The sequence below is a fragment of the Boleophthalmus pectinirostris genome, unplaced genomic scaffold (assembly GCF_026225935.1).
Source record: "Boleophthalmus pectinirostris isolate CB_2022bp ecotype Guang Dong unplaced genomic scaffold, ASM2622593v1 HiC_scaffold_5, whole genome shotgun sequence".
Lineage (NCBI taxonomy): Eukaryota > Metazoa > Chordata > Actinopteri > Gobiiformes > Gobiidae > Boleophthalmus > Boleophthalmus pectinirostris.
The window spans coordinates 36087206-36102669 of record NW_026571404.1 but is presented as its reverse complement, the minus strand read 5'-3'; the positions used below and the strand labels follow the sequence as shown (position 1 = coordinate 36102669).

Below are 15464 nucleotides of genomic sequence, written 5' to 3'. Positions count from 1 at the left end.
GACACGCCTTGTATGGAGAGGGGAGCCACCGGAATTCCGAAGCACCACTTGCTTTCACCTTTACGCGACACACAAACTACCAAATATTTGAATAAAAGCGTAGAAATGATTATTGAATTAAAATATGTTTGAAAAATGAGTGCGTAAAAATGTGTGGTTTTGTTTATTTGGGTTTCGTCACATCAAACCGTGTCATCCTATTTTCGGAGTTCCCTCTCCTTAGTCCATATTTGGTGTGTGACGCACGGGGGACACCCAGAGATCCCCTTTATAATCTTAACACGACGGCCAGGAGCTATTTACAAACGCGCAAGAGGAATAAAAACATGGGGACCGCTTCAAAAAGCCAGAGGCAGTCAGGAGGCATGATCTGAGGGGACGCGGTCTCACTAAACGCGGACAAAATGACGGCGAAGACCGAAGACGAGGTGTGCGCGTCTTATGGAAGTCTCATGGACGTGATCCCCAAAGACGTGTTCTCCACAGAGGGGGTCGTGTTTAAAGAAGAGCCCATGGGGGAGGAGGAGGAGGAGTATGGGGGGAAGAACGGAGCCGGTAAGTCCCACGTGGGGCCGAATCGGGCTGTGTCAGTGTGGGGCATTTGGGGAAAGTGCCGTGCGTAAAAATGAAACGATACGTGTCTGTCTGAAGTGATGTTGTGTTTGAGTCACGATGTTGTGCTGTATTCACTGTAGATACACACGCACGTACATGAGCGCGGATCTGAGCTTATACCAAATAAAAAGATGTATTCACTGGTCACTTTCCAAATAAGACACGGAGCCTTCACTCCATCCTAAAGTCAAACTCACTGTGACAATAGTGCGTATGTGTATGTGTATGTGTCCTAATGCGCGTGCTCATCTCTGTCTCACAGGTGCCCTCACATTCAGCCAGAAGGACGAACCACCTGTGCACGCGGACCTGACGCACTACGTGGCCACTTTACGCACGCAGCCGTTGTCCTTTACGGCCAAGTTCTCCGTGGACTCTCGAAGCGCACGAGGGCCGTGGACCACTGAGGATCTGATCAACGTGGTGAGCGCAGACATCACTGTCCCGGACCTCACCTCTGCGGGGGCGTCTCCGTGCGCGTCTCCACCGGACACCTACACATCCTCAGGAGGGAGCGCGGCGGAGGGAGAGCACGCGGGGGAAGGCGTCATGGCGCACGCGCAGCCGGACCTTAGTCACATGTACGCGCACGCTCACTCACATGCACACCCACACGCGGCCCCGTCCTACTCGTGCAGTGGGGATTTGTACCAGGACCAGAGCGCGTACATGGCTTCGTCCGCGTGCGCCATGTCCTACCACGCGCCCCAGCCCACGGTGGACGGGGCCGCGCTCCTGTCCTTCGTGCCCGAGTACAGTGGCTTCTACCCGCAGAGCTGCCAGCGGGAGGAGCGGAAATCCCTCCCGTACTCCCTGGAGCCACTGCGCGTGCCCCCGCCTCTCACACCGCTCAACACCATCCGAAACTTCACCCTGGGCGCACCAGGCGCATCCACAGAGGGGCCCATGGCCACGGCCTTTCCCGCTCACCAGAGCCTGCCTCTAAGGCCCATACTGCGGCCCCGAAAGTACCCCAACAGGCCTAGCAAGACGCCCGTGCACCAGCGGCCGTACCCGTGCCCCGCGGAGAGCTGTGACCGCCGCTTCTCTCGCTCAGACGAGCTGAGTCGTCACCTGCGCATCCACACGGGGCACAAGCCGTTCCAGTGCCGCATCTGTATGCGGAACTTCAGCCGCAGCGATCACCTGACCACGCACATCCGCACGCACACGGGGGAGAAGCCCTTCTCCTGCGACCAGTGCGGACGGAAGTTTGCGCGCAGCGACGAGCGGCGGCGGCACATGAAGATCCACCTGCGGCAGAAGGACAAGAAGGCCTCCGGCTCCTCTTAAGCCCCACGTGCCATGGACTTAACCGTGCAAACACTGAACCCCGGCCCTCTGCTGCACGCGCACTCCTCATGTATCTGAACCGCGCACTGCCGCAGGTCACAGTATATTTATTAAACAGATCTGACATAAGAGTGTTCAAGTGCCCCGTGAGACCCACACCACAGAACCACCACCACAACATGCCTTTATGAGAATCCAGAATGCACGTGCAGCATGGCCCCACACCAGCCCCTCTCTCAGTTCACACACTCACACATGAACCCTCACCCACAGCTTGCTTTTGTGCTCTTGAGCAAGGTGTTGTGTCTGCTTACAGTTTGTGCTGCTGCTACTCAGGGATTTGGAGTCCAGGTCCACGTAAGAATGCAAAACGTCCTTATGCAAAACACTAAAACTAATCTATTTAAGCAATGAAGTATTTCATTTGAATTGAAACCAATTTGTAGCCGCCAACATCAACACCACCACAACCACCACCACCACCACACTGAAACAAAGTAAACCACTAAACAGGTGAACACATTTGAATACGACTGTTTGGGAGGAATTAGAACATTCTTTTGAATATTGAACTCAGATGCAAAGTTCTGCAGACTGTTTTTCCCACTTTGTAGATGTCTTTTTGTTTTTTATACACCAGGGAGGTTGTTACCAGATTGTAGCGTGGTCATTTATTCCTGTTTGGCAAAGATTTGTATTTTTGAATGTTTGTAATTTTTGGAAGAGACTGAAGGATATTTGCGATTGTGTTTGTGGTAATTCATTTTTATGCAACAAGCCGAGCACCGGAGCTTTGACTGTGCTGGACCGATGATGCTTCTTGTCGATGCAATTAAAAGTTCTCTTGTACAATTGTTTACGTCGTCATGGTTACTGAGTATATCTGCGGTGATGGAGGTCACTTTTATATATAAAATGTTTAGACAAGAAGTTGGCCGCATTAAGTCTTTTACACACAAGTAAAAACCAACTCAAGTAGGCCTTAAACGTTCACTTTTCTGGTGGACAGTACAGAAATAAACTTGGTTATCACAATGGAGACAGGTGAATGGTCAGATCTATGGAGAAGCGAGCCCGCACATGGTAAGAATTCATGTTTTTTTTTACGTTATTTTTGGGCTATAAAACACCTGCAATTAAACAGATGCAAGGGAGATGTGTTTAATGCCCTACTGTGGAATATTCCAGGCAAAGAAATCACATCTCCATGGAAACAAGCAAGTAGCAAACCCTCCACCTTAGAAGTTACACAGTGCACCTTTAAGACATAACATAGGATTAGTTTATAAACGTTAAAGAGGAGCTTTCTACGATGTTTTAAAGTTCCCTCATCAAAAACGTGCCTGAAGAGGTTTTAAATGTCATCCATGCATGTTTGAGTAATTTAGCGATCTCTCCCGGGCCATATTAAAACCCTCCTTGCAGTCAGTGGTAAAATTTTGTCCAATACTTCACCCACAAACCTATGTCCCCCATGCTCCCACACGACAATTCTCCATAAATATACAAAGGTTACGTTTATATGATGACGGTCTGAACAGAAGATGCAAAAGTGGCATCGTGACTTCACTTTTTATTCCACGTTTATCGTTTTCAGGAGGATGACACAAAAGTGTGTAGAATTTGACTGGGTATGTTTGCACTTAAAGCAACAAGGGCATCTTTGGGCATACTGAAGTTTTCACGCCACACATTTTCATCAGCTACTCCTTCCACAAAGTTGTTCATCCATCGAATGGTTCTCCAGGTCTCGTCCATATCCATCTTACTCACCTGCGACGACGTGGTGCATCCAGAATTTGACAGAGGTAATTGCAGATCCTTCTCTGTTTACTAATAGTATCTCTGCAGATTCTTTTCATTTGTTGGGATGCGTCCTGTAAGTTTATTAGAGCTGTCAGAGCAACACGAAGGTCCGACGCATGGAAATGATCTGCCATGTTTGTTTCTGTGTAGTGTATGTATGTGATGTAAACACATACGAGACATGAGCAGATCTGACCAGAGTTTTGCGTCTTGGGCAGTGTAGACGGAAAAATTACGGTGGAGCGTATTCAACTTTTCCACTCTGGAGGGTGGTTTCAGATTTTTGCCTTTTTATGCCCCCAAAATGCCGTCACCATCTAAAACAAAAGGCACTTCCAATAAAATATATTGTCATTTTTTCCCTGCAAGCATTCTCATGTAAACAGGCCAATAAACATGTCACAAAACTGTACACTACGACTTCACAAACCTGACATGATGTGCTGTAGTTTTATTAGAAAACAACAAAAATGTGACTTTCCAATTTAAGTGAAAATTGTGTGTCTTAACTATTTTTGCATAACTCGTTTCCACTTTCAAGGCACTCACAGCGCTTTGCATCAAGGAACCACTCATCCTTTTACATGCTAGGTTAAGTGTCTTGCCCAAAGACACAACAACAGCATTCATCCACGGGAGCTGGGATTGCGCTACCGATCTTGAGATCATCGGACAAATACGCTGACCGAGATAATCCATCAGTGTAAAAAATGAATAAATAAATAAATAAATCATGCAGCAGCAGCAAATTAAAATAGACCCTTCACCAGAAAAGTTACGTAATGAAACTTTATGTTATGTGGAATAGCCAGAAATAGCATGTGTTGGTCTGTGTTAGTCATGAACAATGCTTTAAAATACGACATCATTTACAAAGAAGTCTAAACACAACCATAACGTCACCACTTCTGTAAAAGGACTTCTGTAACTGCTCTGTTAAATCGAACACTAGAATCTAACACTTCACTTGCATTTAGCTCGTTTATTTTACTCACAGCTACAATTGTGTGGATCTTAATGATTGTGGTAAAGTAACGAGGCGAAAAAAGCACATCACTTGTCAATTAGACTCAGGTCAACTTGAATGAGATGAGTAACTTCAACAATTACGTGTTATTGTCAAGAGTCCAGCTCCATTTCCCAGTCCTCCTTTTGCTACCTCCCTGTTTTTCCTACAGTTGCCACTTATTCCCTGATCCTCGCAGGGCGTCTCTCTCTATCCTCTCTCTGTTCATCCAGTCTCTATATCTTCCCTCTGTTCATTCCGTTTGTGTTTGATTACATCTGTTCACCTGTTTTGTTTCTTCAGTATTTTTTGAGCCTTAAGTTTGGTTGAGTTGACCTGGAATGACCGAGCTCTATTATTTTACATGTTATGATGTGTTTGAACTTTGAACAAAACAAGTTGAACAAAAGTTTTGCTAATAAATATTCAAATCCTTGTACCTGATGCAAATCTAAATGACATTATTGTAGGAAAGAACCTATTTTTACTCTAGTAACATATATATATATATATATATATATATATATATATATATATATATATATATATATATATATATATATATATATATATATATATATATACCCAGTTTAAACCCTAGTTTATTACTATTTATTAGTTTTATTACCATTAAAAAATAAGAAATTTGAATGTAAATTTTCAGGTAAATCAATTTCATTTAAAAACTTTTTTTATGGTAAAATATTGTAATAAGCACATTATGTAACTTTGTAATCAACAGTATCAATACAATTTTTGCTGTAATTGAAGGAAATGTTGTATCTTCATTTAACGGTTAAGTTCTGGCAAACCACAGCTGCCAGGATTTTATCCTAATTTTTTAATTTTTTTTTTCACAGTGTAGATGTAAGAGGAATATTTACTGGACACTACACTGAGGAATGACTTGTAAACTCAACTTTAGATTCACACTCCACTTTAGTCAGATTTTTGCTTTAGGTCTCCTATTGTAAAATTAGATTTTACTGTGTGAGAAATCACTTGATTTTGAGACATTGATGAAAAAAATCCCAGTCTCCGCTCTGGCACCTGTATTTGTGTTATTTGACCCGCAGACTGTAAATACAAACGGACATGGCTAACCCTCTAGCCGCCACGTTCCAAATAGGAAGTGAGCATGGGGGCGTGTCCGGCTCAAAACATCCACAGTGTGTTTTGGTAACACTTCACAGGAGGAACTTGCACACTTTGGATTTCACTTGTGCCTTGAGAATGATTGCTATATTAAGAATGCGCGACACAAACTTTCTGAACTTTGAAATGCACGGTTAACACAAAAAAAGTCACCTTTCTTCCTCCAGTTTCTTGTGTTTGCTTAAGGTGACCAGATTTTCAAAATAAAAAATTGGGACATCCCTGGTTTGGGGTGGTTGGTAATAATAAAACTGTGAAACGAGTGCGTAATTAAGGAAAACTAACTAATGTGAGTCAGTATAGTCACTTTGTGTTTTGGTCATTATTAAGCAGATTTTCTGTATTTTACCAAAAGCAAATGACAATGTATGCCTCTCTTTACTGTTGGCAGGGATCAGATTGGTCAAAAATATCGACACCTGGGACATTTCTTGTACAAAACTGGAACAAATCACTGGTTTTGTATAAATCTGATGGGACAGGGCTCAAAATTGGGACTGTCTGGGTAAATAGGGTCATCTGGTCTCCCTTCTTCTGCTCCATAGACTGTAAATATAAATGGACCAAGTAGGTTCCAAATAGGAAGTGAGCATGGGCACGCTTCTGGCTCCATCATTTCTAGTTCCAGTTCACTTGTATTGAAAAAATTGTCTCTATCGCTGTATCTGCTGCTGTCAGACTCCTCATTTTGGTTTTAAAATGTTTGTATTAACCCACTCTACATGATCCTGGTGTTTTTATTTTTCACAATTTTGTTGCTCCTATAGCTGTGGCCTCGGTGAGCTTCATTTGACTGGAACTGAACGCCTTCGTCCACGTCTTTTGTACCGTCTGTGGTCAGAGCGTGTCTCTCCTCAGATGGACGCACAGATGTGTGTCTCTTCTTTGTCCCGCTGAGAGTTGAGACTGACGGGAGTTTTATGTGGGACAGAGGGACATGGCAGTGCCCACCAGCTCCTGTCACCCGCTCCTGTCCCGCTCCTGTCACCCGCTCCTGTCACCCGCTCCTGTCACCAGCTCCTGTCACCAGCTCCTGTCACCAGCTCCTGTCTGTCCGTGACTAAACGACTGACACTCTCTCTTCTTTCTCTGTGTCTCTTTCTCCCTCTCTTTGGCTCAGTTTCCCTCCTCTCTCTCTCCCTCCACTCCTCCTCTCTCTCATTATAAGTCTCCACTCTCGCCTCTCTCCACACACACTCTCTCTTTTCACTCTTCCCTTCTACCTTTCCTCTTTACCTCTTCCCCTTCCTCTCTCCCTCCTCTCCACACTCTCTTCTGCCCACTTTCTTCACTCTTCCCTTCTACCTCTCCTCTCTAATTCTTCTCCTCCACTCCTCTCTACCTCTTCTACCCCTCTCTCTTCACTATCTCCTTCTTCCTCTCAACTCTACCCCCTTCTCTGCACTCTCCTCTTCTACCTTTCCTCTCTACCTCCTCTCACTTTCTCTCTCTTCACCCTCCACTTCTACTTCTCCTCTCTACCTCTTCTCCCTCTCTCTCTCTTCACTCTCTTTCCTTCCCCCCCTTGCTCTTGTTTCCCTCTCTAACCTCACCAGTTTCTCGCTCCTTCTCTCAGCCAAGAATTTTTATTTTTTTTTGTGGAACCATCCAAAAAATGAAGTCAAATAAAATTTTATAATATCGTCTCCGACATATAAGACATGTAAGACATGTAAGACATATATATGTGCAGTACCTTTGATGACCACCGGATGGACCCAAGTCGTCCTGACCAGCAGAGTCCAGCGCCTCCAGTGAGTTAAAGTGAGTTCAGTGAATTAAGTGGAGTTTACATTTATTATTATTAAGCCACATCTGATACTTTGCAGCTGACGTCATCAACATGTCACAGGGTGTGATGCAAACTATAAGAACTGCTCTACAACTAAAAAGATGCAAAACAGAACCAAATTAAACTGGTGTCTCTCACACACAAAGTTTGACTAACAACATTAATGCAAGACAAACACAAAATGGCACACAGACCACAAAGACCAGCAGCCCTGAACAGGTGTAATTCCTCTGTTGGACAATGGACTTATTTGTATGTCTTCACTATATTTTTGCTTAATTTCATTTGAACTTAGATAACCCCTGCAATATAAAATGTTTTCTATGTGTTATTTTTAAGAGTTTCTTATTTACTATTATTAGTTATTTATTATTCTTTACTTCACCCTGTCAGTGGTATTAGAACGTTATCTATTTTGTTATTGCCCAACTAGTTACTTACCTAAAAAAAGTATGACATGATCTTCTTAAATAAGGAGAGGCAGCTGCAGGTGAGGTGGGACTGGCCCGGTGTAGACATGCCCCACCAATCAGGGACCAGCATACAGCAGTGGGAGAGCAGTCCACCAATCAGCAGCAAGGGCTCCCATGTCAGAAATCCATAAGGACAGCAAGAAATTAAAATATACACAAAACAAGGCAGAGAAGTGGAGGCTGGGGGTTGTAACACAAACAAACAGAAAACCATTGTTAAAAAGTTTTATTTTGCCTTTGTTTTGATTTACCTCAGACCTTAATACCATTATGCAAAGCAGATTGGAGCACATAGAACAGCACAATACAGGCAGAATATCAGCACATACTCTTTACACACAGAAATAGGCTCTATTCACACTTACCAGAAGATGTTTAGAAACATGCGGATGACAACCATGATGATAAAACCAAGGATTCAGAGCCGTATTCATCCCCCCCCACACACACACACCTTACCCATCTTCCTGTCAAAAATAGTACACATCAACAAGGACATTTCTCATTATGTAATAAATAACTACATCACAACCACTCAGTTTATGCCTGTCTATTTTTCATTTCATTTTGGTTTGTCAAAAATGATAAATTTGCACTTGTGGACTGACGAAACTGACAGATTGGGGGAAGGGGGAATGAATGGTCTTGTAATTTGTTCAGTATTATTACTACACTATGTATGGACATTTAACATTTTAAAGTGAATAACATTTACAAAAAATATATTTTTTGTCCCCCCCCCCGTTATTATTACTATTTTAAAATTATATTATTATTATTTTGATTGGCGCGTTTCACTTAGTGTAGTGTGATTGGACAACTGTTCTGTCACGTCACGTCAACCTGCTGCGTCAACTCGTAGCAGCTTCACGATTAGCGGCCATGGATCTATTAAAATAAAGCGTTTGAATAAAGCGGCAGCTGCTACTTTAGCCTAAAGCTCCACACAGGAAATGGCGAGAACAGAGTCAAAGACACACTGACAGACCCTCCGCCGGGACCCGGGACTGTCGCTACCGCTGCTGGGGCCGGGACATTCTTTGCCGGGACCCGGGACTGTCACCGCCCGGACTCGGACAGTCCCCGCCGGAACCCGAGACAGTCGCTGCCGGGACTGGGGCAGTTGCCACCGGGCCGGGGCTCTCGCTGATCCGCCTTTGCCCGCTCGTTTCTGGGTGTAAAAGTTTGACCTGAGCATAGCGTGCACAGGGCATAATTCTACCTGGTGTCCTGGTGCTAATGTAGACTGGCTGTAACTTACACTGGCTGTTTTCATTAGTTTGCAGCAAATCTGAACATGGAGCCTCACAGGTAAATAGTGTTATAGTGTTAATAGTTAAATAGTGTTATACTGTTAATAGTTAAATAGTGCGTAAATGAGCTCGCGGGTGTGATGGAGCTGCTCTGGTTGTTCTGTCGTGTGCTGTAGGAGCGGCATCTGAGTTCATGTCTCTTATTATAGTTTTGCTGACGTTGTTGGGTCTGGGTGTGAGCGGCGTGTTACGTTGTGTTGTTGCGTAAAGTTTGCGCTTGGCTGTTCATTGTGCTCTGATCGATACTGTTCAGCCAATAGTAACCAAAATGTCTGTTTCTGGCATTTGTTATATTACTATAGCCTATATATAATACATATATTATTCATAATATATATTTATAATTTTGGCCTTGGTGCCCCTCCCAAAAATTATACCACCAGCCGCCACTGGTCCTGTTTTAGTCCTGGTTTAGTCCGGGTCCCTCAAGTCTCAGGTCTCTATAGGACAGTACTGGACGGTGTACCCTCGCGTACCACGCCCACTACAGACCTGGTGCTGCCCGATGCGTGGCTATTTCTTGCCCGATTGCTTCTTTCAGTGATGTTGTTCAGGTGTGTTTTTGACGAGAGGCTGTTGTTTAATGTTTACAGCCAGTGGCAGGCCTTTTATTATTGTCTTGTGTGCGTATCGTCTACCACACAGCTCAACAACTATTGCAGCTAATAATAATAATTTTTATATAATAATGATAATAATAACAACAAATAATTAGCCTAATACTGTTAAAGAAAAACGTGTTTGATAGCATTTCTGCTTTGTATGACTCCACCGCGTTAAAATATTTCTCAAATGGCAGTGCCCCCCCTGCTGGTGACCCACGCCCCTCCAGTAGATGTGCTCTGACGCCGACTCTGATGGGACCTAACGTAACTAACATAACAGTACACTACAATGACTTTTTTTTTTTTTTTTTTTTAGACAGATTATAATATATAAATTAGTAGGCAATTAATAAAAGGAAAAAAAATACAGCTCAAAGGAAGTCATCACCACATGTTTCCAAACGTCTTCCAGTTTTGTGACGTGAGTGTGAATACAGCCTACAATATGGGGTGACCACCTGTCCTTTCAATGTCACGCTTTTTACCCATGATGCTCTTTGCTTCATTTCTGAACTTCAAATTTGAGTTTTGTGTGTCTTACATACCGTATTTTTCGGACTTCGGACATCTCAATATCAATAATGTTGAATTCTGAAACAAACTGAGACTGATCCTTACTCCAGACATCCACGATCCATTGGCAGATTGTGGTGTAATTCGTGTTTGTTGTGTTTTATGAATGTGAATGAGGGTGGATCATTTAAGTTTGTTTTTTTATTTCTTACGACGAGGACTCAAATATACATTGAGTAATAATGTGTTTAATGCAGCTTTGCGCACATTTGTTTATGTTTTACAGAAACAAAACTTAAAACCGCATGACTATTTTGCATAAACTTTAAGCGCTGAAAAAAAACTGCTCTTTCCTTGTGCACTGAGCAGTCAACTTCTGTCCAACAAAAGGATACAACTCAGTGGAATATCTGTTCTTTCTGTGACAAGGCGACAGCGGCAGTGTGCGTTGAGTTGATGCAGAATTATACTTTAGTAGCCGTAATGCTCCAACAATCCATCAAGTGGTGCAGCTTCATAGTTTACTAAAGTCATACTTAAACATTTTGACAGATTTTTGAGCACCGTGTACAACATAAAATCGGTTCGAGGTCAGTAAACACAACCAGAATTAATACATAAAGCACACCGGATTATAAGAAGCACTGTCAATTTTTGAGAAAATGAAAGGATTTGAAGTGCACCTTATAGTCCGAAAAATACGGTAATCATTTTTCTCACACTATTACATCATTGCTCATATAGTGATTGTCTATTATTTTCATTTTAACATGTGGTATTTATTTATTTATTTTTATTTACCGGTTTGTCATTCATATTTTCTTTGCCTTCTTTAGACATGACCAGCATTAAAGGTATACTATGAAACCTTTCTATTAGAGAGTCTTTTCTATCTCCATGGAAACAATCAAGTGACAGCACATGACCGGAAAAACAAGAAAGAAAAGAAGAAAACTAAAACAAGATAAACCCCTGTAAACATAAAGACAAAGCAGATACGTTTAATGCCATTCTATGAAACAATCCAAGATAATTAATCACATCTCCATGGCAACAAGCAAAACCACAAAAGTCACATAACCCTCCTTTAAACTTTACTGGAATTTCTGGGAGCAGGAACCGGGTCAGTTTGGGTCACCGGCTTCTCGCGCTGCGTTCAAACTCAGCCAGAAATCTGAGACTCCCTGACCGGCCGAGCGCTTCATATTTTGTGCGGTATTATTGGATCACGGTGAGCGTATCTCGTGTTATCTCCTGAAATCTGACCTCGTTTGAAGGCAGCACCTGCACAGCCTCAGCCGCATGACACCAACCAGCCAAAACAAGTTAGCATGCTAGTATTTTTAGCATCTGCTTCGTCATGCAGCTCTTTCTAGGAAGACCGTGTTTTTAGATGCGTGTCAGTGAATATGTTGTTTTTTGGAATACGGATTGAGCTAAAACATAAGCTTAACTAGGCTAGATTTAAAGCCACAGGGTGTAACTTTTAAGACAACAAAGCAGACCAGAAAAATAGCATGTGTTTTGTTTTTTTAATTTTGGTTGTGTTTATTGTACTGAAAAACTTAGAAAAACTTGCATCGTTACAGTGAGCGCAGGCTTGCATCTCCACAAACCTGACTCTTTTTCATTAATATTCAGCTTGTTCCTTCAGTTAGAACAGACATGTCAAACTCAGGCCTGGGGGCTAAATTTGGCCTGCAATATAATTATACTAGGCCCTCGAGATTATGTCAAATCTGTATTACAGCTGCTCGCCGGCTACAGATAGACTATAGAGACATTATTTATTTAAAATTGTCTGATTATTTAAAATTGTACTTGTTCTGAATTCAATGTTTAAGCAAAACCATTATTAAACATTTATTTTAATGAGAAAAGGTTTACCATTACATATCTCGAAAGAAGAGAAAACATGCAGATGTTGTTGAAATTTTTTAATAAATATTTAGTTTGGCCCACGACTTAGTCCCAGTTTTTAATTTTGGCCCAATGTGAATTTGAGTTTGACACCCCTGAGTTAGATTTGTTTTAATGCCATAGTGTGGGATATTCTATCGCCATGGAGAATGTTCCGTTAAAGGTTCTATAATCCACAAAATTGACTATTATGAGCTTTCAGATGTGTTAGAATGGTGTAACTTTCTCAAAAACATATCTGGAGTTGTGTTTTCTTTCATTCACATGTTTAAATAATCCTGCATTATTAGTCTGTCTAAATCTCCAAAGTTCAAAATGCTCTGTTCCACCTAGTGATGTCATGAAGTGGTAGTTTTCAAGTTAACACCTCCTTTTACTTTACTTTACTTTTAGTTCAGTAGAGATTGGCAATTCAAGATCTGAAATCATCCAAGTGATTCTAGTGAAGGTGTATGGAGTTTAAAAACACAGTGGAGTATGTCCTGTCTTACCACATGACATCACAAGGTGGACCAGTTTTCTGTATTAATGAAACAAAACACAACTCCATCTATGTAAACAACATTATAACATAGATCATGTAACAGTGTAATTAATGTCAGTTTGAACTTTCTATTTCCATATGCCACCTTCAGAAAGTTACACACTGTAGCTTTAAGGTTTTACTCAAAAGAATCTTCTGACATTTTTGGTGGTGTGGCTACAGGCTTATCTCTTACTCTGTTCAATTCTGTAACTGTTACCTAGCAACCGTACTGTTACCAAGGGCCAAAACTTGCCTAAATTACACAATAGTTATGAATAAAAAAATAAATGACACTTATTTTGTTAAATCAAGAAAATTGTGTTCTGTTTGGAATTGGAATTGTTTGGAATTTTCCATACGACAACAAAGGTAGAGGGCTTCCATTTTAGAACTCAGCGCTACTTCCTGTTATTTTTTCCCCCCACAAACTTTTACTTTTTACTCTTTAGGCACTTTAATACTATTACTTAAGTCAATTTTCCATGTGATACTTTTACTTTTACTTGGAGTATTTCTTCGCTTTCGTATCTGTACTTTGTGCAACTTTTCTGGTGGAGGGTCCAAGAACATGTTACCGCTTTGTCTAGAATGTTTCACAGAATGGTTTAAAACTTTTCTATCTTTATGGAGACCAAACCAGACCACATTACAGGTCAGATCTGTGGAAAGGCTACCAAGCACAGTCAGAATGTTTGTTTTTCTAGGTCTTTTTGAGCTCCTGTAATTGAATAAATGTAAAGTAGAAGTGTTTAGTGTCATATTGTGGAAGGCGCAGACAGAGAAGTGACATCTCCATGGAAACGAGCAGGTGACGGACCCTGAACCAAAATATACACAAAACTGAGTACCGTATTTTCCGCACTATTAGGCGCTGTGGATTATAAGGCACACTGTCATTAAATGGTCTATTTTCAAACTTTGGTAGGTAGAGAGGAGATATCAAACAGCATCTGCTGTGTTGATAAACACAGCGCATGTTTGTTCAAGCGTCATTATGCTTAAACGAGAGGAGTCAGAGCGATAGACACCTTCTAACATTCACCCTCTCTGTGAGGAAAACAAACAAGCACGCAAAGAGAATTTATCGCGGCCGGAAAAGTTAACGCGCTCGTTAAAATTTATCGTACGATTAATTGATTTTTTGATTATCGTTACAGGCCTAATCATATGTAGAATAATTCGCCGCGTCAAATAAGAACTTAACACGTCAAATTGTTATTTATACTTAGATACTTATTCGCATCAAATAAGGCTGTAACACGCGTTAAATATCTGTGTAAATGTGAACAGTTTGGCTTGCCATAGCTACGGGTGTGTTTCGCTGTGCGGTCGCTGTCTGCTCCGTGTGTGTTTGTGTGCTCTGCGGGTGGTGCAGCTTTGTAGTTTACTTAAGTCGTGCTGGGACTTCGTGTATAGGGCGCTCTGGATTGCGGGGCGCGCAGTCGTTTTTTGATAAGGTTGGAGGCTTAAGAGCGCGCCCTATTGTACGGAAAATATGGTACTTCTTTCACTACTGCACTTAAATGATGTAAAACAACGATAAATACTGACCGCAGGTACTATCCCCCCAAACCAAAACATAATTAGAAAAAACATAAAACCTTATACTTTTTAACTTCGTATCTTGGCACTATAAACTGGGTTAAAACAGCAGGCGTGTTCAGTGCGGTGTAAAACAGAGATAACAGCCACTTTATAGCCGTAAAAGTCAATTATTAATGCTACAGTTCACTCTGGGTTCACTGTAACTTTGACCAGAGACAGTAAAATAAACAGGCGGTTATATGAAGCTTTAAACCGGCATTAGACGTGAATTCAGTTGGCACGACAGATTATAGACTGCCGAAATTCATTGATATGTTTTGGATATTACAAAAAGGAAACAGGAAGTCATTCTTTCGTGGCCTAATTAAACTTCAACACCTTCAAATCCGCTCTTTGTTTTTACAGTTTTGTTTTGACACGGTTTTGAGTCAGAGATTTGGTATTTGATTGATGATTTTACTCACGTGTTTTATTCTTCCGTGTTTGCTATGAAAACATAAACATTCACTAAAGCTTTCCAATTTACTTTCCAATTTTTACATCGTCTTTAATTTATTTATACACATTAAAGCTCATAATATCGGTTTTTAATTTCTTTACTGTCGTGGCTTGTATCAGGTTTGAATTTGGGTGCGTAATATAACGGAAAGTATCGAAAACAAGATTAGCTGAAGCAATAATCGATAACATTTTGCGTTCTTTTTTTTTTTTAAAGATAAAACAGTAGGAGATGCGTCAACTTTAAAGATGCACTGTGTAACTTATCTTCTGGAGGGTCCGTCACCTGCTTGTGGAGACTTGCGAGCCAAATTACACATCAGGTTTGTGGAGAGGAGAGCCAAGTCACAGTAAGAATTTATATATGTTTTTTTAGATATTTGCGAGTAATTAATAACAATACA

General features: G+C 41.6%; 1 protein-coding gene across 1 annotated transcript; it reads left to right on the top strand.

Moving 5' to 3' along the window:
* The first annotated feature begins 292 nt into the window (after positions 1-292).
* On the top strand, positions 293-2765 carry LOC110153149 (early growth response protein 2b-like). The gene is made up of 2 exons (XM_020917021.2): positions 293-555; positions 878-2765. Exons 1-2 carry the CDS (start codon positions 405-407, stop codon positions 1906-1908), a joined length of 1182 nt encoding a protein of 393 aa, XP_020772680.1. The 5' UTR covers positions 293-404; the 3' UTR covers positions 1909-2765.
* Positions 2766-15464: the final 12699 nt, after the last annotated feature.

Excerpts from the sequence above, each read along its gene's own strand:
- LOC110153149 (XM_020917021.2), top strand. The coding sequence starts at position 405 with ATGACGGCGAAGACCGAAGACGAGGTGTGCGCGTCTTATGGAAGTCTC. Across the intron at positions 556-877 it reads TGGGGGGAAGAACGGAGCCG|GTGCCCTCACATTCAGCCAG; the intron begins GTAAGTCCCACG and ends TCTGTCTCACAG.